This window comes from Capricornis sumatraensis, chromosome 13 (assembly GCF_032405125.1).
Source record: "Capricornis sumatraensis isolate serow.1 chromosome 13, serow.2, whole genome shotgun sequence".
In the NCBI taxonomy this organism is placed as follows: domain Eukaryota; kingdom Metazoa; phylum Chordata; class Mammalia; order Artiodactyla; family Bovidae; genus Capricornis; species Capricornis sumatraensis.
The window spans coordinates 90,901,673-90,923,956 of NC_091081.1; the positions used below are offsets into that span (position 1 = coordinate 90,901,673).

The following is a 22,284-nucleotide window of genomic DNA, read 5'->3' on the forward strand; positions in this document are numbered from 1 at the left end:
ATGGAATTCCAGCTGAGCTGGTTCAAATCCTAAAAGATGATGCTGTGAAAGTGCTGCACTCAATATGCCAGCAAATTTGGAAAACTCAGCAGTTGCTACAGGACTGGAAAAGGTCAGTTTTTATCCCAATCCCAAAGGAAGGCAATGAAAAGAATGCTCAAATTACCACATAGTTGGGCTCATCTCACATGCTGGCAAAGTAATGCTCAAAATCCAAGCTAGGTTTCTACAGTACATGAACCAAGAACTTTCAGATGTACAAGCTGGGTTTAGAAAAGGCAGAGGAACCAGAGATCAAATTGCCAACATCCATTTGGTCATAAAGAAAGCAAGGGAATTAAAAAAAAACCCTACTTCTGCTTCACTGACTACACTAAAGCCTTTGACCACGTGGATCACAGCAGAATATGGAAATTCTTAAGGCGACAGGAACACCAGACCACCTGACCTGCCTCCTGAGAAACCTGTGTGCAGGTCAAGAGGCAACAGTTAGAGCCAGACATGGAATGACGGACTGATTAAAATTGGGAAAAGAGTCCGTCAAGGCTGTACATTGTCACCCTGCTTGTTCAACTTTTCTACAGAGTCCATCATGAGCAACGCTGGGCTAGATGAAGCACAAGCTGGAATCAAGATTGTTGGGAGAAATATCAACAACCTCAAGTGTGGAGATAATGCCACCCTTATGGCAGGCAGTAAAGAAGAACTAAAGAGCCTCTTGATAAAGGTGAAAGAGGAGAGTGAAAAAGCTGGCTTAAAACTCAACATTCAAATAACTTAAGATCATGGCATCTGGTCCCATCACTTCATGGCAAATAGAAGGGGGGAAAGTAGAAACATGGCAGATTCTATCTTCCTGGGCTCCCAAATCAGTGCAGATGGTGACTGCAGGCACAAAATTAAGACACTTGCTCTTTGGAAGAAAAGCTATGACAAACCCAGACAGTGTATTAAAAAGCAGAGACATCACTTTGCCAACAAAGGTACTTATAGTCAAAGCTGTGGTTTTTCCAGTAGTCATGTACAGATGTGAAAGCTGAACCATAAAGAATACTGAGCATTGAAGAACTGATGCTTTTGAACTATGGAGCTGGAGAAGAGTTTTGAGAGTCCCTTGACAGTAAGGAGATCAAACCAGTCAATCCTAAAGGAAACAAACCCTGAATATTCACTGGAAGAAAGGACTGATGCTAAAGCTTCAGCTTCAATACTTCAGTACCTGATACAAAGAACCAACTCATTGGAGAAGATCCTGATGCTGGGCAAGAGGAGAAGAAGGGGGTGGCAGAGGATGAAACGGTTGGATGGCATCACCGACTCAGGGGACGTGAACTTGAGCAAACTCTGGGAGACGGTGAAAACGGTTGGATGGCATCACCGACTCAGGGGACATGAACTTGAGCAAACTCTGGGAGATGGTGAAAGACGGGGAAGCCCGGCATGCTGCTGTTTGTGGGAAGAATCGGACACAACTGAGCGGCTGAGCAAGGGTGTTGTTGGCTGACTGCTCAACGACACAGAGCAGGCGTGTGGGTTTCACTCTCTCCTGGGCCTGTTTGGGGTTTGATCGCAGGTCGTACTATCTGCATCTCAGCCACTGACTGCTTTCAGGTTCACACACAGCCACGTGAGGAACCGGGGTTACTAAGAGCAGCTGGTTCCAGGGCCGAGCCAGGAGGGTTTGTGAGCCTGAAGGTAAGACACACCCAGAGACGTGGGGTGACCGAGGAGCCAGCAGGAACGGGAACCACCCCACCCTGGGCAGCAATGGCCTGTGAGCCTCTGAATAAGAATAAGAGCAGCGTCTACACTGCGGGTGGGAAGGCACCGCCCGCCGCTGCAGAGGACGACCAGTAGAAGGAGGGTGGACGCGCCAACCCCCGTCATGAGAACTCTGCTCTACGCTTGCAACATTTCTGTAAGTCCAGGTGAAAAGTTGAAGGAGAAGGCCAAAGCACGTGAGCCTCACCTTACTGGTCTCACCACAGCCCCAGAAGGTGGCGCGTGGAACGTGGGGTTGAGGTCTACAGGCGGGCCCCTGGGCGGGGGTCACCACGCTCGGGTGCTCCTCTGAACTCGAGACCCAGGTCCAGCGCCAGCTTCACCCCTGCCGCAGGGACCCGCCTTCTCACCTCCTTGTCTCACTTGTCACCGCTCCTCCCTGCCTGGTTCCCAGCGGTCTCCTTGGAGGACGTGCCCCAAGGCTGATCATGCTGGGCATCGCTTGTGTGGCGGATCACAGCTGGTCTATAAACACCCATGTGTTTATATGGATGTTTTTCATCAATGTACCTAAATTTCCCATTGCAAATGACATAAACCCTGAAAGCTGAGGGACCATCTGGTTAAATGTCAAATTAAAACGTCAGACTCAGAAGGGACCCCGGGAAGCACGTGCCCAGACAGCTGGCAGTTCGAAAGCTGCGTCTCTGAGTCTCCAGTTTGCTCTCAGTCAGGTTACTTGTTCGCCCAGATAAGAGATGAATTTATTCCCTGGTTTTACTAGAAGGTGGGGAAGATGAAAGTGAGATTATTTTTAAGTACATGGAGGTTCTTTCATGGAATGGACTTCATAAGAATCCCAGAAAATTCCATATTCTTGAAAATAGATATGCATTTATTATCCAAGTCATGTCACTTATGAAGGGGAGAGGAAGCTATGAATGACTCCAGGTTAACATGAGTCAACAGGGCTGAGTGTCCCCCACTTTTCCACCAGATCCTGTAGACTGTTGAAAGAAACCTTGGCGACCTCACGTATTCCAGAATATGCTGCTACCCCTTAGAGGAAGCAGGGGGCAGTCTGAAGGCAGAGGAGGTTTAGAAGCCTAAGTCTTCCTTGGCCACACTCGGGCCTGATGCTGACATCTCTCCATGGATGAGGTCACTCTGCTGGAGTCCGTCCTTGAGCAGTTATTCCACAACAACCAGCCAGAGTGACGGGATGGACGGGGTTGTGTCTTAGATGCAGGAGCCCCAGCCAGGTGGCTTCTGGGCACCGTCTGGCCTGATGCAGCTTCCTGGTCTCCACCCTCTATGCACACGAGGGTGGGCTTGGAGACTGACCCTCCTCTGCAGGAAGAGTCCAGAAACAAATTCATCATGGTCACTGGGCAAAGGCAGCCTCTTCCCTCTGACTGTTCCCTCCAACCCCAGAAATGAACCACTCCTCCCCAACAGTAACTTGTCTTAGAGAGCTGACAATCTACACAGATCCTTCAGAACCACCGAACTGCTCCAGCCCTGGGAGTCTGTTAACTCCCATCTCATTCTCAACAAGAAGCTGCATTTGTGACAAACAATGATGGCACTCAGCTCTGGAGACAGATGCCCAGATCTGAACCGACTTTGCCCCTGACCGGCCCCGAGTAAGTCACACCCCAAGCCTCTGTCTGCTTGGATCGAAGGAAGCCAGGGCGGAGCTCTTGGGGGATCCGTGAGACAGTTCAGGAGGAGCAGGCACCTGGCAGGTAGCGGCCGACCCCTCAGGAAGACAGGGTACCTGTCCGTGCTGTTGTCTGTGCTGAGGCTGAACTCACTACAAATAAGCCCACAAACAAACGGATGGGTAAGTGGCATTCTAGGACCAAAAGCTTTTGCCACGGCAACACTGAAGTGCTTCGCAGGCATTTAATCCAAAATGAGGCTTGTTCCAGTCCTGATGGAAGTAAGGCTCAGAGGAAGGTGACCAGCTTCAAGGTTCTCGGCTCTGCCCAGACAGGAGGCTCGGGGGCTCGGGCCCCGCGTTGCCCTGGAGTCCAGGGGCTGCCGGTAGCAAGACTGTCTGCAGCAAGGCACCTGCCCCTTCTTCGTCCTGATGGCAACTCCTGGAGGGCTCTTGGAGGGGCAAAGGAGTGAGGGAAGTTGCCCATCATCAATCCAACGAAACTACCCAAAGAGCAGAGGCCGCGTCTGTCCTCAAGGTCTTAGATGAGTGTGCGTGATCACAAGTCTGCTTGGAGGAGGGTGAGTAAGCACACCTCTGGATGTCGTTCATAATATTTATTTTGGAAAAATATTTTAAAAAGGAATTTCTTCATTAACAAAACAGTAAAAAACTCAAATAACATTTGCACAATATTCCATAAATACATTTATATACAAAAAAATATAGTCACATTGACCCGAAGTGCCTTTGTACATATTTACCAAAAATTTAAATTATAAAAAATGAACATCACAAAATACTCAAGCTTTACAGATATCATGAAAAATATTTTTACAAGTCCAAAAAATAACGCACATTTTTTCCACCTAGAAAAACACATTTTAGTATCAAAAAGGACAATAAAGGCAGTGTTTGTGATTCTAATTCAAGAGAAGACTGGCTCATAAGAATCCAAAATATACACTTCAGGCAGTGCGTGCTTCTTACGTAGTGATCAAGTCCATTCATTTAAATATATATTTTTTAAAAGCAACTGTCCATAGTGCAATGGGAACGTCCTAGAGGCAGAGCAGCGGCTGCGGGAGCGCCCGCCGCCCCCGGCAGGAAGAGGACCTGGCTTCCAGCAGCAGTCAGGAGCACGTCCGCTCCTCCCAGCAGCATCGTCCGGGCTCGGAAGTTCCTTGTTCTGCAGGAACGGAACTTGCCCCGTCACCTCCACGTCACACCTAGAGGACCCAGGAGACGGGGGAGGTTAGTGCGGCCGGAGGCCCAGTTCTGGCTCCCCGGTTGCAGGCGGGCCCCGCAAGCCCACTCTGACCTCAGTTGCGATGACACACTCGTCCTGCTCCTCGGATATGACGTACACCGACTGGTACTTTGTGTCTTTTGAAGCAGAGTACACAGAGTCCGGCCTTTTTCTTTCAGACGCTTCTCCACTAGAGGAAAATTAAAGCGCCACAGTCAACACGTGGGCACCCTTGTGAACAGGAAAACGACCAGAGCTTGGAGGAGCACACCCAGCTGGGCCCCCGGCCCAGCCTGTCCTGTGCCCAGCCTGTCCTGCCCATCCCCCGGGTGTCGGGGTGTCCTCCCCGGGAAGGCCCCCCTGCCCAGCCTGTCCTGCCCATCCCCCGGGTGTCGGGGCGCCCTCTCCAGCTGGCCCCCCTGCCCAGCTTGTTCTGCCCATCCCTTGGGTGTCGGGGCGCCCTCTCCAGCTGGTCCCCCTGCCCAGCCTGTCCTGCCCATCCCTCGGGTGTCGGGGTGCCTCCCCAGGATGGCCCCCCTTCCCAGCCTGTCCTGCCCATCCCCCGGCTATCGGGGCGCCCTCCCCGGGAAGGCCCCCCTTCCCAGCCTATCCTGCCCATCCCTCGGGTGTCGGGGTGCCCTCCCCGGGATGGCCCCCCTTCCCAGCCTGTCCTGCCCATCCCTCGGGTGTCAGGGCGCCCTCTCCAGCTGGCCCCCTGACCAGCTGGCCTCCCCATGTGCCCCCTCCAGGCCGAACCACTCACCCTCTGAGTGTCGGGGTGCCCTTCTCCTCCCCCGCAGAGCCCTGGGGCTGGCACTTGGCATCGTGCTTGCCATGGGGCTCCACCGTGGCTGTGGTACCCTTGAGGCCCTGCAGCAGGTTGTAGCCCACGGCGGGGTCTCGAGCTGTGAGGCCATTTTTCTCCGCACTGGGCTCCACATGGAAGTCTGCCTTCTTGTTGGTGTTCTTGATCTGCGTGGCCCCGATGACGCTGACGGAGACGTCCTTCTCGCGCCGGTGGCTGGCCAGGTTGTTCATGGTTTCCGTCTCCCCCCGGCAGGGGTCTGCAGGGGGCCGGCGCTTCTGCAGCCTCAGCCGCACGCAGACCACCGTGGCGGCACAGCCCAGCAGCAGCGTGAGGACCAGCACCACGCCCGCCCCAACGGCCACCCAGGGGAGCGGGCCGGCCTGGCCCTCCACGTACTGCTCCGTGAGGTCCACCACCACGGGGCCCGGGGGCGGCTCGGGGAGCAGGAACTGGCAGTTGGGGCCCCCGTAGCCCCGGGCACACTCGCACAGGTAGCGGAAGGCCCGCTCGTGGCAGGTGGCCCCGTTGTGGCAGGGCGCGTGCCCGCACCTGCTGATGGGGGCACTGCAGTTCCTGCCCGTGTACCCGGGGGGGCAGGTGCAGGAGTACTCGTTCACGCCGTCCCGGCAGGTGCCCCCGTGGGCACACGGGGAGGAGGCACAGTCGTCCACGTTGTCGTCACAGTGCTTCCCAGAGAAGCCGGCCTGGCAGCGGCAGACGTAAGCGTCGCCGAGGTCCACGCACTGCGCACCTGGGGCACAGACGGGGCGGCAGCTCGTCACCGGGGGCATCCTGGAGCATCTGCTGCCCCTGCCACCGGGCCACACACCAGAGCAGAGGCGGGGGACCAGACAGAGGCCAGCACTGAGGCAGCCCGCGGCACATGCCAGCCCACGGCAGGGCTGGGCAAGGGGCGGGGTTCTGGTCAAAACCCGCAAATTATGTAGAAAATACAGGCTGACACCTCCTGACATGCACCGAGCAAAGCGCTTCGCCTGCACTGCTGAATTCATCCTCACAGCAAGCCAGTGGAGGACCCAGTTCACAGATGAGGAAACCAAGGCTTAAAGAGGACGGTGCACTTGCCGTGGCTTCAGTTAGTGAAGAGCAAGAATTGAAACAGAAAGAAAGAGAATAGAAGAAAGGCACGGAGGGGCTAGGGATGGGTCTTTGTCTTTCCAGAGCCAAGTCTGACGACCCTGCCTAGTCCCCTCTAAAGATGAAGCGTCCAGTGCGTATCGTTCAATGGCTGGAAACAAGCCGGAGAGAGAGCTCGGCCCCAGCACTGCCTGTGGGGCACACAGAGAGCAGAGCGAGACGGTCCCTCTCTTGCCCACGGTCACGTCCAGTGCAGACGCGCCCGAGATGGTCCAGGCTGTCTGGGCCCAGCTTCCCCACCCATGAGTTTCCGTGGGGCATCCCTCCCACTCGTGGAGATCACGCAGCCTCATTAGCTGGCTCTGCCTGGAGACCAAGCGGAGTTGGGCTGGCCCCCAAACATGCAGCGGCTGGGCTGTCATGAGGGCGGGCCCATGGACACTGGGGTCTCGAGCACCTGAGGAGCCGCAGGACTGCAATCAAGTCACTGCATCTCCGCCCGAGCAGGTCCTGCAGGGAAGGAACACTCCTGCCTGCCTTTCCAGCCCCCTGGGTGTTTCCAGACTCAAGGGTAAGACTTCCGTGAAGTTTCTCATTGTTTAGACAAAAGGGCTTCTGAGACTCAAGGCAGCTCACAGTGATGAACTCAGCTTGAAACTAAACCCACACGCTTCTCATCAATGTGGACCCCTGGACAAAGTCTCAGGTGGGTCAGGCAGCCCCCTTACCATTGGAACAAGGCGAGGAACTGCAGGAATCCATCTTCTTCTCACAGTTAAAGCCAGAAAAGCCCCCAGGACAGCGGCAGGTGTACCCGCCCTCGGGGTTGTCGGAGCACCGGCCCCCATTGAAGCAGGGGCCGTCGGCACACACCATGGCACTCAGCTCACAGACCCTGCCGTAGAAACCGGGTGGGCAGGTGCAGGAGTAGCTGTTCTCAAGGTCCTGAGTAACGGAGAAGACGAAGAAAGCTTTCCTAGTCACTCCCAAGGACCCACACAGTCTGCCTCAGACCAGGGCTCCCGGCCTGGCGGGACAGCCCGCGGCGGCTGGACTCACCGTACAGCTCCCTCCGTTCCTGCAAGGCCCGACGCTGCACTCGTCCACCTCCGTCTCGCAGTTGGCCCCCGTGTACCCAGGCCGGCACGAGCACGTGTAGCTCCCTTGGCCCGTGTTGGTGCAGGTGGCCCCGTTCCTGCAGGGCTTGTGGTGTGTGCAGTAGTTGAGGTCTGCGAGGGTGGAGGCGGGGAGAGGAGGAGAGATGCGGGAGGCGACCTCGCCTGTGGCGGAGCCCAGGCGGGCAGGCTGCGGGGGCGGATGCTTACCCTGGTTGCAGAAAAGGCCCCCCCAGCCCTCCTGGCAGTTGCATTGCCAGGGCTGCTGGCAGGTGCCGTGGAGACAGCCTGGGTACCGGATGCACTGGTCGCAGTACCGGCCCTGCCAGCCCACTCTGCACCTTAGGAGAGAGGAGGGTCAGCGCGCGCTGCTGGGCTCACACGGCTCCCTCCCCGCGCACAAGACGTCGCCGCCAACAGCATCAGCGCTGCTGGTCCTCACGAGGCTTGGGCAGCCCTTGGGATCTCTGAACCCCAAGGACAGCTCCGTCCTGCCTCAGAGGGTCTGCCCAGGGTCATGAGGGTCAACCAGGGCAGCATCTCTAGGTGATTCTAACCTACTAAATACTCTCCTTGTCTCTGCTAATTCTTTTAAAATATCATCTGCAAGTTCCACAGCCACTGAGTAGCTTAGGTGAATGACTGCTGCTGCTGCTGCTGAGTCACTTCAGTCGTGTCCGACTCTGTGCGACCCCACAGACGGCAGCCCACCAGGCTCCCCCGTCCCGGGGATTCTCCAGGCAAGAACACTGGAGGGGGTTGCCATTTCCTTCTCCAATGCATGAAAGTGAAAAGTGAAAGTGAAGTCGCTCAGTCGTGTCCGACTCTTAGTGACCCCATGGACTGCCTACCAGGCTCCTCCATCCGTGGGATTTTCCAGGCAAGAGTGCTGGAGTGGGGTGCCATTGCCTTCTCCGTAGGTGAATGACTACCTTGATCCAAAAACTGTCCAGGTATGTATTAAGTAGAAACACCAGAAAAACAGCTCCCCAACCCCGCAAGCAGCTAATCTTACCTAAGTTTTCAAAGGATCATCTAGAGACACGTTGCTAGTACACTCGGTGTAAAAGCACAACAAGAAAAAGAGAGAAAAATGCAACTTTTGCAAACTTACTTGCATTCCCCTGGCTTGTCACAAAATCCGTGCTGCTCATCGCACCCTGGCAAACAGATGGCTGCAGGAGGAAAAGGCACAGGGTCAAGCCCACCAGAGTGCTTCCAGCATGAGGGGGCTACGAGCTGTGCCCAGCGAGCCAGGGAGCCCACCGGCCCTGGCATCGGACTTTACTCAGCGAGAGAGGCATTCTTCTTAACACAGCAGCTCAAGGACAAAAGAGCTCGGAAGCCCCCACCCCCACAGGCCCCTTTTCTTCTGAGAGAGGGTCAGAAGTCCTTCCCCCTCCTCCTCCCCCACTTCCCAACTCTATGCACAAAGCTCCACCTCTTAATACCCAGAAAGTGTGTGTGTAGATAAGGGTGGACAGCTGGTATGCAGAGTACCAGGGCGAGACAGCTGCTCTATTGTCTGTCCTCTCCCAGCAGCTGCCCCAGTGCAACAATACCAGCCTCCCCTCACACCCCGTGCCCCACCCCTCACACACACCCCTAGCATGCACATGCACACACACACACACACGCACGCACGCACACACACACGCACGCACGCACGCACGCACGTGCACCCTTCCGCCAATGGGAACAGGCGTGCGTCCCAGCTGCCTATCCCCGGGGAGATCTAATCGATGGCACGCGCGAGCTGGGGGCAGGGAGAGACTCCAGTGTTTGAATAAGAAGAAAAAAGTTTAAGTTTATGGCTACCCCACGGCGAAGGAGAGGGCGGGTAGCCAGGAGGGAGGCAGCAGGCAAGCCTGAGGTCCCGGAGAGGGGGGAGCCTGGTGGCTGAGGCTCCGGGCTGGCTTCCTTCTCCTGGAGTGGAGACTCATTAACGAGCCGCCCCACAAGTTTTCAGGACAACAGAGCCAGCTCGGGCCAAGGCGAGCTCAAAGGAGCCGAAAGCTGAGCGGGCTGAGCAACCGTGACGCTGGAGTCAGGATCAAATCAGAACTGAGAAAGTGCACCTCCCAGCGAGAGGTTCTACCCTACAGGAGAAGGTTCCTGGGCTCTGGGCAGGCGGAAGACGCCCTGGGGTTTCTGGGGGGCTCCCCACCCAGCTCTGGGGAGACCTGGAGTTGGGGGGGCAGTGAGGCACCTGAGGCCCAGCTGAAGTAGGCCCAGGAGTCCCGTGGCCTGCACCTGTGAGAACACAGGGCTGTGGGCGGGCCGGGCCGGAGTCCCTTCCCGGGCAGCGCGCTCTGCGAGCACCCACAACAGGGCAAGCGGGCCCCTCCCCGGCCGAGCTAGCAGACTCCGGTCCCGACAAGGGGAACCGTCACAGACAGTGGGATGCTTTTAAATACACTGGCTCTGCAGAGAGGCCGAGCACACCAACTCTGGAGAGAATGAAGCACTCTTCAATGAGACGCTGTCTCGCAAAGAGAACTCCTTTGGTCAAAGCATGCCCTGCACACAGCCTCCTCTCTGTTCCTCCCTTCCTTCCTCCCTCCCTTCCCTTTGGCTTACTTCCTGACCCCTGGCCCTGTGTCCAAAATCCTCCCTGATTAAGAAAGGCAGCTTCCCATTGCGGAAGTTACAACGTCTGAGTCGACCCCAACCCGCCTCTGGCTGACTGTGAGGTCTCAGCTAATCTCTCTGGCTCCCTGGCCCAGTTTCCACTACCCCCAGAACGTCTCCTTGGGGCTAAAATCGCAGGATCCCAGCAGCCCCGAGAATATGCCCCCCTGCTCAGGAGTGCAGGCCTGGGGGAGCAAGCTGAGGGCGGTGGCCTCCCTGCCCGGGACTCACGCTCTGTGCAGTACTGGCCCTTCCAGCCAGGGTTGCAGACTTTCTCCCCTCTCTCCCCGCAGGTGAAGTGGCCAAAGGCGTCATCTCGGGGGCGGCAGAAGACGGAGCAGCCTTCGCCAAAGTAGTGCTCATCACACACAAAGCGGTAGGAGTACTTGAGGTCCGTGCGGCCGCTGCTGTGCAGATCCTGGGACCACTCCTCCCCGACCGCCAGGTGCCTCTGTGTGGCCAGGCGGCTGATAAGCCTTTCTGGGTTCTCTGCAGAAAGGGGACGCCCCGTTGGTTCTGGCCGAGAACCCCGAGGCTTGGGGAATTGGGGAGAAGGAAAGGATGCCAGGCAGGGAAGCTTAACCCTTCTCCTGGACCTCCCAGAGGAACTGGCAGAATGAAAGGTGTAGACACTTGTTTCCGGGAAGATTTGAAGTCAAATACATACTAACTAGGGAAGCAGTTCACATAGTTTAGGAGTTTGGGGGGATTGTTTTCACCTGTTGCAAGGTCATCCGGAGAATCTGTGTGGAGAGCTTCAATGATCAGAGAGAAGGTTCCCTGGAGGAAGAACAGAAGGCAAACCGGAACTGTTTACAGAAGAATCTAAGGGCTCCGGGCAACCCAGTGGCTGCAGGTCTGCTCGCAGCGGGTCGTGGGGAGGGTCTGTGTGCCTCGAGGGCCTGATTTCACTTTCCTTAAGCGTATGGAACAACTTTCAAGAGTGGTTTCCTGATATGTTTTTTCAGTCTGTTAATACAGGATATCGCGTTTGAAGGAAAGAAAGCAGGCCGCGGAGCAGGCTGGAGGGGCTTGTGTGCAGTCTTCTGGGGAAGGAGCCAGGGAGAGGCGCTGGGGGCTGCCAGGCTGCAAGGGCGACTGACAACCGACCGGTCCAGGAGCTGCGGACCTGGGACTCTCCCACGTGAAGGGGTCCTTTCAGCTCCGCGGCTCGGCGCTGCAGGCCGGACACGGAAACGTCCCGGGTCCTTGGCCTCTCCGCCTCTCTCTACCCGGGCTGTCACCCCGCGCAACACCCCCTCGCCGCTGCCACCGGCTGTGAGTCACCCGGGCGTGGAGGCTGCGCCCCAGGGCCCCGCAGAGCGTGGCGCCCACCGGCCCGGGCCCCCCTGTGCCCCCCGCCCTGCGCCCCCGCCGCGCCGGGGCCTCCCGGCCCTCCCCGCCCGCCCCGCGCCCGCAGGTGCGGCGCTCACCGGCCAGGTGAAGCCAAAGGGGAAGCGGATGGGGTTGCTGAAGGCGGGGTCCGCGCCCGCGCCGTCCGGGAGGCTGAAGGAGTCGATGCCCAGCACCGGAGTGACGGCGCTGCCGTAGGTGCAGGGCGGCTCGGGGGACACGCTGGCCTGGTAGTGCTTGAGGCACACGCGGAAGAAGGTCCTGCAGGCGCACGGCGGCGGGCCCGCGCCCCCGCGGCAGCAGTTGCGGTTCCCCAGCAGCCCCTTCTTGTTGACGAACTCCTGCAGCTTCAGCTCGAACACCCCGGAGCTCCAGACCTGCGGGCGAGCCGAGGGCGTGGGGCGCCTGGCGCGGGGAGCCCGCCCGGCCGCGTCCTGCCCTGGGCACTGCCCCCCGCGTGGCCTGCTCCCCGGGGTCCGCCCCCGACGCGACGGCCTACTCGACGGCGCGGCCCGGGGGTCCCGCGTGGCATCTTACCTGGCACAGCAGGGCCGAGAGTACGGCGAGGGCCAGGGCGCACCGCCCGCCCATGGTGCACCGCCCGCGGCGCTGGCTCTCGTCGCGTCCCCCCGCCTTGTCTTCCGAAGTCGTCAGGGGACGCTGGAGGAGGAAGGTGTCCCCGGGAGCTCGGGCAGGAAAGCGCCGCCGCTCTGCCTCGGGCCGAGATAATGCGGACTTCTCTCCTGAAGGGTCCGGCTCCGGCTCTTTCGGAGGCCCAGGTTCCTTAGGTCCGCCTTGCGGAGGCGACAGCGACCCCGGGGATGCGCGAGGGAAAAGGGGGGGAGGGTCTCTCCGGAAAGCAGCTCCTGGCGCGGCAACTTTCGGTTTTCCCCTCTTTCTTCCAAAGCGCAAGTAGGTAGGGGTCGTCTGCTTCCTGGTTTTGTCTCAAGCTTGTTGGCAGGGAAAAAAAAAAAAAAAGAAAGAAAGAAAGAGGGGAGAGAAAGCGTCCAGATATTCAGCCCGATTCCCAACGAGCTGCAGGGCTCCTCACGAGTCCGTTTATCGAGCTGCGGTCTGGAAATCCCACGCGCGAGGCGGTAATCCGGGGCGGTGGAGCAGGATCAGCCCGGCCGGCTCACTCGGGGGCGGCGGTCCCGGCAGCGCCCTGGACCTGAATCTTTCCCGGGGACCCAGCCAATGCCATCCAGGTCAACGCCCGGGGTCCCGGACCGGGTCGAGGCGGAAGCTGCGCGCCGGGCTGTGAGTCCAGTGCGCTGCCGGCCGGGGTTCCGCGGGCGCGAAGGGGCTCGGGCTCTCCAGGCGCCGCCGCCTTATATCCCGCCGGCCGCCCGCATAGCTAATGAGATGCAAATGAGCAGCCCCCCAATCTGGCGAGAGCTGTCACAAAGGAGCCACTTTTCCAAACCCTCCTCTCAATGGATCGCCAAATGGTCAGTGAGCTGTAAAATGTGCAACCCTCCTCCCCGCCCCCACCCTCCCCGCCCCTGGTCCTCCCCTGCCCCCGCCCCCAGCCCCCGCCGCCCGAAACGCACTCATTTACATTCCTGCAAAACGTTCACCGCAAGAATCCCCTCCGCGCCCGAGGCGGGTGCCGCCGCCCGGGCTCCCCGGCGCTGCCCTCCGGCCGCAGGCCCGCAGAGGCCCGGGACGCGCGGGGGCGGCGCTGCGCCCTAGCCCGGCCGAGAGCCGCCCGGCGGGTGAGGCCGCGTCTGGCCTTGGGAGCCCTCCGGTCGCCGCGGCGCCCGCCTCCGTCCCCTCTCCGGCCGCGGCCGGGTCCTGCGGGGCGGGGGTGCGGGGGGGAGGTGCAGGGAGGGGAGTGGAAGTCGGAAGCCCAGTCCCCGGCGGGCCGCCCCTCCGCCCGGGCAGTCTCTTCCTAAGGAGGAGTCTCCGGGGCGGGGGACCGGGGCGCAGGGAGGGGAGGGTGTGAGCGGTGGGCAGAGGGTGGCCAAAGGGCAACGGCAGTTTCGGGAAGTTTGGGAAGCCCTGACACCCAGACGCCTCCCGGACAGCGACTCTGCGTCTGGAAACGCAGAGGTGAGCTCGGCGCCCTCGGGGACCCCGTTTCCTCGAGCTCGGGGTGTCCTCGCACGGGTCGGCCGCCGCTGGGGGCGGGGTCCGGGTAGCGCCGGGGATCCTGACGTCTCCAACCGCCGCCCCCCCTCCACCCCCAACACGCACACGCACACACACACACACACGCCCCCCTCTGGGCGCGGCTCGCGGCCTCCGCCACCTCGCCCGGGCCTCCGGCCCCTCTCTCCTGGGCATCCCCCCTCGGTCCCCCTCGGTTTGGTGAAAAGTGAGTTTGGTGTGAGTTGTTCGCGTGGCTGTCATTAAGGCGGTCTGTTATTGTGCGCGGCTGAATCAGTGGCTCTTTGTGCGCTCAGCTGTATGGTAATGCAGACCGCACCTGCTCCCCGCACAATGCAGACAGAAAGAGCTCCCCTCCGCGCGCGCCGCGGCCTCTGCAACAATGTCCGGCACATGTTCTAAAGCCTCTCCAGCCTGGCCCCCCCAGCCCGCCACCTTCGCACAACCATCACCTTATTAGGTTTTTACACGTCCATCAGACACTAGAACTTTTGTTTTCATTTTTTTTTTAAGGGAAATGAGTTTATTGGGAGGGCCGAAAACGCACGTTATCTCACAATGCGCTATCTTAAGTTGTTTTCAAGCTTGCGGGCACAGTGCAGACTTAAGGTGGGGCAGGGACTCCCACTCTGGCATCCAGCCTCGCGCAGGGCTCACGTTGAGGTCTCTATCCCACCCCTATCTGCTCCTCCTTCCACCTCCCCCACCCCCAACACCCGGGGCACCGTCATCCGGGGTGAAAGGTGTGGGCGTGGAGTAAAGGTCACGTTGATGAGCAGTACCGCGCAGGGCGCCCGGTCACTGCGGCCTCGCTGTAGGTGTGCCGCAGCCGGCCTCTCCGTAAGGACTGCACTGTCCCGGCAAAACGTGACTGTCATTGAGGCAGATGTTGAGATCACAGCGACCACGTAACGCCCAGGGAGAGGGAAAATCCTCAAAGACCGGTAGTCAGCTGAAGTCCTCCAAGGTCATCCCTCCAGCTGGTAGGCAACAGGCTCGAAAATACCTGTCAAGTTTCAGGACAGATTTTAGGTTTTCCACTGCTGCCAGAGAAGCAAGTAATTAATCAAAAGTAATGTAATCCAAGGCTGAGGTGAGAAAGGCAGGTTTGGATCCCGCCAGAACCCCCCACACTTTGGCTCAGAACAAATGGAGACTTCACACCTTCCTGTGGCCCCACGACGGTGGCGGCCCCAGCGTGGCTGCCTGCTGGGGACTTTGTGAGGACTCACTGCGTCGCCACTGGGCTGGGCCAGCGCGAATCCTAATTTAATCTTGCCACCTAGTGTCAGCATCCTTTTTTCACGATATCCATGTTTCCTCTGAAAGCTACTTTCTCAGAACTCTGTTCCCTAATGCATGGAAGCTGATGTGTACACGTTGGGGGGGGGGGTGGGCACCGAGAGAGAAAGAAGAGGGAGAGAGGTGGGTGGGGAGAGCTGAGAGGGTTCTGGGAGCAGGAGGGGGCCAAAGAAAAGCACATGAGATCTAAGTCCTCTGTGCTTCCAGACTGAGAGTAGATTTCAGTAAGAAATGAAATATCAGGAACCTTTTAATTAGAAAATGGAAGTGAGAAACAGGCCCACTTGAATGACTGTTTAGAAAACTGGAAATAAAAAGTTCCACGCGCAAGGGCTTAAACCTTGGGGTGGGGGGAAGACTTGCCCCAAATCTTTAACAAACCCCCCTCAGTATCAAGTATTTGTTAAATTGACATGGCACAGATTTCTCGATTACAGCGGCAAAGCGGAACTGAAAGGCATCGTAAAATCCATCAGAATCCTGCCCAAAGCGTTCATTCTTTTCCAGCTTAATTTATGCCACGCGATTCTGTATTGGGGAAATCAAGCAGAAAGCCCTTTTCTTGTCCTTTCTCTTCCTCTCGCTCTTCTTTCCTGCACTTTCTTCCTCCCGTCTCTCTCCATCTTCTTCTCCCTCTCTGCCCCCCCCCACGTTGGTCACTCTCCCCCTCTTCCTTTCAAAGTGGAGCTAACGGGAGACTGTTTAACTTCAGTGTTTCTATAGGAGTCTGTTGTAGTTTAACTCCTGCACACCAGTAGCTGAGATGAACAAAAGAGAGACTCGAGGTCCAACCATTCACCCTTTCTTTGCTCTTTAATTTTCATTGATTGGGAAGACAAGGGGAGCCCCTAGGGATTCAGGCTGAAGGGGGATGACACGCCTTTAGACGCCATCAGCCCCCTAGCCAGCCATCTGCTCCGAACCAAATGGCGTTTTTTCACTCCCTAACTGCATGTCTGTATACTCCCGCAACTAAGCGCTCGGAACCCCTAAATGCAGGAGGGAGCTTAAGCTCGACTATGTTAAATGGACTTGCCCCGTGCTGGCTGCGGCAGCCAGATTCCCTGCTCCCCCACACCCCATAAATCCTCACCTAGCTCATTAGGGAAAGCAGAAAACTTTCTTTTAAATACTTTTTGATGTCTCAGCAAATTTACTGTACAAAGTGAGGCTCATTAGGGCTTAGAAGGCACCCAATATATCAGACACAGGAGTGGAGAGAGGGATTTGCCGCCTGGTGTTGGTGTTTTATTTTTGCCAGGCATGCATAGCTTGTAGCCTGAATGACCCCAGTGACCAGGGTAGGCTCAGTTGTATAATCAGAACCACAGCTACAACAACTGCAACTGAGATCTCTATTTGTTGGAGACCCTGATTATTTTACCCACCCTTTTACTAGGCCTCATGGGAATGAAAGCTTATGACCATCATTTTATCAAATTAAATATGCCGCTGTCAGCAGAGTGTGAGCTGACACTGTGGTCAACCAATCCTGTTTCCATCCCCTTTGCCCAAAGAAAGGTTCTGTTCCTGCGGAACATGTGTGGTGGAGGTTGTGGCTGGGGGAGGAGGGTCTGTGCAGATTGCAGTGAACAATGCCCGGAATAGGCTCCAGACTCTAAGCCAGCCCCAGGTTCAGTTTTCTGTGTAAACAAGTCTGGAGACTTGAGGGGGTTTGTGTTTTCTTAGGCCAACTGAATGCTGTATACCCAACAGACAAGTTCTCTTATTCCTAAGAAGAATTAGGGTCCTTGTTCAGAACAAGAAAATGAAAAACTTCCAGGCAGCAAATCTGGTGTTGACCAAACATGCCAGCTCACTTGAGAAAGAAGAAGATGATGAAGGGCACCTAAAGCAAGTTTATTAGTTGGCATTAGTGTCACCTCTCCACCAACATGCCCTGTGCCCAGTCTCCATCAGTCACAGGTTTGGCATCGCCCAGCCCTTGAGGAACAGAGGGCTGGCCTGCTTGCTGGGCGTCCAGGGAGCTCTTAGAGACGCCTGTGTGCGAAGCCTCACCCGTGCCGGTGGCCGTTAGAGATATTTCCTTGCTTCTTAAGGACTGAACCCCGGAGGCGCATGGACATTTACAAGACACACTGACTCCAATGTAGCGCGGAGTTCGCACCTGATCACTCCATTGCGTCTGGATCTCCCTACAGAAGATACACGGTAACCCGAGCCGTCCATTGGTCCACGGCGGGAAAGAGGGGCCGATCTAGCTTATACTCAGGCTCCCAGGCTTCCCTCTCGCTGAGGATAAAAATGTACGCGGCACGCCCAGGGAGGCCCCGCAGCTCGGCCTCCCCTGCCCTCGCAGGAGCATTTCCCCGGAGGAGGGGCGGTCCGCAGACACCCAGGACCACGACCTGCGGTCAGCAGGTTGGCGCGGGTCAGAGGCCACGAGGACCGGAGGACAGAGCCCTGGGAAAACCCGGTGGACTTGAGGCCTCCCCTCCGCCCTCCCTTCCACCCGCGGAGAGTGTGGAAGGACGGCCCGGCCACGTGGTCCGGAGCGGAGACCCCCATGCCCAGGGGCGCAGCTCGGGCCAGGGTTGCGGAGGCATGCGCTGGTTTGCATGAGAAAGGCGGTCGCGTGGCTCAGCTGGCGGCGCGGAGGCCGCTCCTCCGACCCCGGGATCATCTGCCCGGCGGTCCGCGCTCATCTCCATGACAAAGCGCTGTTTACCTGGCGCGGCTCCGGGCGCCTTTGTCCGGATCAGATGACCGCGCAGCTGCTCCGCGCTCCCGCCCGAGCGGCCCCCGACTGAACGCGCCGGGCCAGGCGCTCCGGAGGGCTGCCTGGAGGGCTGCCTGGAGGGGGTGCGGCGCCGGTGGGCGCTCCAGAGGGTGGCTTGGAGTGGGTGGCGGCGGCGGGCACCCGTCGCAGGGGCGTGCGCGCGGGCTGGGATGGCGAGGTCGACGGGCCAGCCCTGGTCGCCGGGCGCGCGGCACAGGGGCGCACGCGGTCACCTGCACCGAGGCGCGGCCCCACCTGGGAGTCGCCGGCCCGAGGCCGCGTCAGACAATGCGGGTGGGAAAGGAAGGGCGGCGAGAGCGACCCGGGCCCGCCCGAGGTCTCGCTCCGGGACACGCCCCGCCCGGAGGTCGCGGGCACCTGTCGCCGGTCCCGGCGCCCGTCAATCACCGGCCCGCGGGGCGGGGCGCAGGCTGGGCCGGAACCGCCCGGACTCCGCCCCGCCCGCTTGTCCCCGCCGGACCCGAGCGGCTCCGCGCGGCTGCGCCGTCCTGCCCGGCCTCCCACCTCCTTTCTGCGAGCATCTGCCCGCCCAGGAACAGATGTGGGCACCTGCGGAGACAGGCCGCATATGTTCCGTCCTATTCACAGGCGTTCAGACGCGGCCACAATGAGCGGCCTTTGTGCGCACAGCCACTAAATATATTAATCTGCAGTCCCCAGAGCACCGGCCTGTTTAATTTTTCACTAGCAATAACATCTGATCTAATCCTTAAATCGGCTCCCAAAAGCCTGCTCTCCCGCCCTCCTTTTTCTCCTCTTTCTCCCCACCCCCTCCCGAAAAACGTGTGAAGCTATTCAACCTTCCACCTGTTGCCTGCTGAACTGGGCGTAGGTTCCTGCAACGTCTGATGTCGGTCTGGGCTGGGGGTGGCGGTGGGGGGTGGGCGCCGGCGGGGGCGACTGTGCGGGAGACGCTGCTGGGCCACATGGGCACTGCCAGGGCACGAGTATTACAAGGAAAATAAACACAACGTGCGAGGGTGGCTCACGAATGTTGTGCAAACAAAGACCAATGACTATTAAACAGCCTTCAGCATATTCATCCTCTTTGTGGAAGCAACTTAAAAACGTACAAGTTCCCGTTTACCTTTTTGTTTATTAAACTCTAATGGTCATTATAGACACCGGCCAATAGGCAGCATAGCCAAAAGCGAACATAAACCTCGGATGTATGACTTAGACTCCTTTTAGCAATACTGTTGTGTGACTCTTTTATTTCAGCATCTCGTATTCTGTTTTGGTTTGTTTTCGGTCACAATGATTCCCTTAGTGCCACTGTGGGTGTCACAACGCGGAGGGACATCAGGCTGTGAATGAAGACAGAGGCAGTTTAAACAAACGGAGCTCTTTCTTTCCTTTCCCGTCCATTGTGCTGTGAATGGGCCTTCTGCACTCTGCTGCTAGGAAACGGCTTTGCAAAGCCCTACTCCAGTAAATGGTCTGGAGAGAAAGGGACCCCAATAAACAACCTAAGTATTGGAGAAAAATGGGGGACAAATTTAGGCAAATGTTCTTTCACCTTCACATCAGCACATTTCCTAATCTCCAAATGTAAGACATACTTTCGAGCTTTTCAACAGTTTCCTTCCTTCTTGTCATTTTAATTCTTGCTCCCTCCCCTCCCCCACCGCACAGGAAACCCGGAGTGCGGACAGCTCACCATCGAGACGTTTTCAAAATTCTATTTTGTCGTAGGAAAATAGAATGGGGCCCAGGGCTGTTTCTCAATAATCATCACTAATGATTGTAAACTGCTCTCAAAAGGGATGCATGGAGGTGTTGCCAGGTACGTAGGGGCATGGTTGGTGAGTCTCAATACTTAAGGAACAATCATAAACCATAAATTGTTCTTGTGGTAGTTGGAACTGTTCCTATTAACATAGGTAGGTTAGTTGAAGCAAGAAATGTAGCTGTCTTCAGGTCAAATAACAGCTTGAGTACGTGAGGGAATGACCCACCACCACCACCTGCGTTTCTCATGGGCTTAAACAAAGTCATAGGTCACCACTGAACCAAAGACTGTCAAGGCACATGGGAAACCACGACTGGCTTATCTCAATCAGAGTTCACAGCTGGGGCTACTCCCAGACCCAAAGCACATGGCAATGAGAAGGCCAATTCAGTCATTTATTCATTCACCCACTCACCGCTCAAGGGGCTGGAGGTCCAGAGTGAAATCAGACCTGCTTTCTGCCACTAGATGAATGGTCCAAGGAGAGAAATGTTGCCTGGTCTTTAATTTTCAGAAAGTTTGTGTAGGATTAATGTCCTCAATGTTTGAATAGAATTCACCAGTTGAGACCACCAGGGTCTGGAATTTTCTTTGTTGGAATATTTTTACTTACAAATTCAACTTAATATAGGGTTTAAGAGATATAAATTTACCCAGATTTTCTATTTGTTCTTCAGGTTTGGTAATTCATTTGGTTCAAGGAATTTCTTCATCTGCTGCTGCTGCTGCTGCGAAGTCACTTCAGTCGTGTCCGACTCTGTGCGACCCCATAGATGGCAGCCCACCAGGCTCCCCCGTCCCTGGGATTCTCCAGGCATGAACACTGGAGTGGGGTGCCATTGCCTTTTCCATCATCTCATCTAAAGGTGTTCAAATAGCCTCCTTTTAATCTCTTCAATGTTAGTAAATCTGCGATACCATTTCTTCCATCCTTAATATGGGTAACCCATGTCTCCTTTCTATCATGATCAATTTAGCTAAAGGTTTATCAGTTTAGCTGATCTTATCAAAGATCAGTCTTCAAGAATCTTCATCCTTCACTTCCTATTGCCTAATGTCTGAAAATAGCAATTTCATATATTTTTACCTAGTTTTCTTGTTGTTTAGAGTGGAAGAGACAGTTCTGAAGTAATTACTCCTTCATGGACAGAAGCTGGAACAGTCACAGTACTTCGGGCTACAAGGCAACAGAAAACTCTAGTATTCTTAACTGTAAGGAAAAGACTTCATCTCACAGGATAAGGAGGTAGAGTGGTCTGAGTTAGTTTGGCTCAACCACATCTCAAGGCACAGAGTACCCCCATCTGTCTGCCCCACCTTCCCTGTCTTGTTGGCATCCAGCATGGATGAGCTCTCTCTAGTGGCTGCATGAAGCCGTTAGGGATCCAAGCAGTCATAGACAGACATGAGGGTAGCGGGTAGAGGAAGGGCACCCTTTCAGGGCTAAAGCAATTCTATATTTCATGTCGACCACCACGTAGGATTTTTTTTATGGTTGTGGCCTTTTTTCTTGCCAAAATTTTTGGAAACATTTTACTCTCCCTTAACTTCTCCCTACTTTCTACTTGCAATTTTCTTCCTTTTTCCCGTTTTTCTGTTTTATGTAAATCCTTCGTCCTCTGTTTTTAGATTCTCCCCAAACTGATAAATCTGATGTGCACAACAGGGCACAGCAAAGTGTTCATAGATGGTATGACACGGAAGGCGGGGAAAAGGATGCAAACAGCCACATGTAAATATTTGTGCTCCTTTTACACAGATTTCTATGTACAACTTTTCTTTTAATATCCCAGGAAAGAGACCTGGAAATGATCTTTGGCTTCTCCTCCCCTTCACTGTAATGTATTGTAGTCATAAGAATTTTTAAGAAACTGTTAGAATTTAGACAGATTTGAGTTTGAGTATTTGTGCAACTTACTATCACTGTACATGCAACTTACTTTTTAAAACTTAATATATTTTCCTCTTATCAATGTAATATGCCTACAGATTTTAAAATTCAAATAGTACTTCTAGGTTTACAACAAGAACATAGGTATTTCCCATACCATGCATTCCCAATTTTTCCCTTTCTGTTTACCTCATAGCTATTTTGTTTGAAATTTACTCACATTTCTTTAAGAGAAACTTTCTAATGCTGTATCTTTTTCAGTTGTGCACATTGTCTATAAACTTCCAACTCTAGAAACTGAGGGTTTAACACTTCCACAGGATTTCCTAGACACACACAGTTATGAATCCATAGAAGATCACCTCTAATTTTTTCAAAAAGTTACAGCACCCTTTTCATTAGGTTACCATTACTTACCTCATTAAAATTATGGAATCATTATTCACAGTTGAGGCATATACTATGATTACATTTTCTTCTTTGTACAATTTGTCTTTACTGGATTCAACAATTGCCTAATTTGCTTATAGATTTTTTTATGTCTCTCTTACATGTTGTCACCAAACTCTGTAGATCTCCTCTTAAACTACTCAAACACCCCAGGCATTCTATGGACTGACTTTTCCCGGAGATGTGTGTCTAGATTTTGTCCTGAGGTTTCCCATCTCTCTTCACTTGGATTCCCTACTGTCTGGATCCTAAATATTCCTTTTTCTTGGCCTCTTAAATTTTGGAGAGTTACCTCCAGCAGGTATCTGAGATAAAGTATTTGGTAGATAATTTTTTTGAACTGTATATCTGAAAAAATCTTTACCCCCACACTTATAACTAATATTTTGATTTTGAG

The 22,284-nt window shown here is 55.6% G+C and overlaps 1 protein-coding gene across 1 annotated transcript; it reads right to left on the reverse strand.

The window, feature by feature from the left end:
• Positions 1-4,006: 4,006 nt before the first annotated feature.
• Positions 4,007-13,083, reverse strand: DLL1 (delta like canonical Notch ligand 1). Its single transcript, XM_068984849.1, has 10 exons — positions 12,177-13,083; positions 11,720-12,016; positions 11,006-11,066; positions 10,518-10,775; positions 8,770-8,830; positions 7,600-7,996; positions 7,269-7,485; positions 5,398-6,193; positions 4,707-4,824; positions 4,007-4,614 (listed from the first exon to the last, which is right to left on the reverse strand). The coding sequence occupies exons 1-10, from the start codon at positions 12,228-12,230 to the stop codon at positions 4,609-4,611; spliced, it is 2,265 nt and encodes a 754-aa protein (XP_068840950.1). The 5' UTR covers positions 12,231-13,083; the 3' UTR covers positions 4,007-4,608.
• Positions 13,084-22,284: the final 9,201 nt, after the last annotated feature.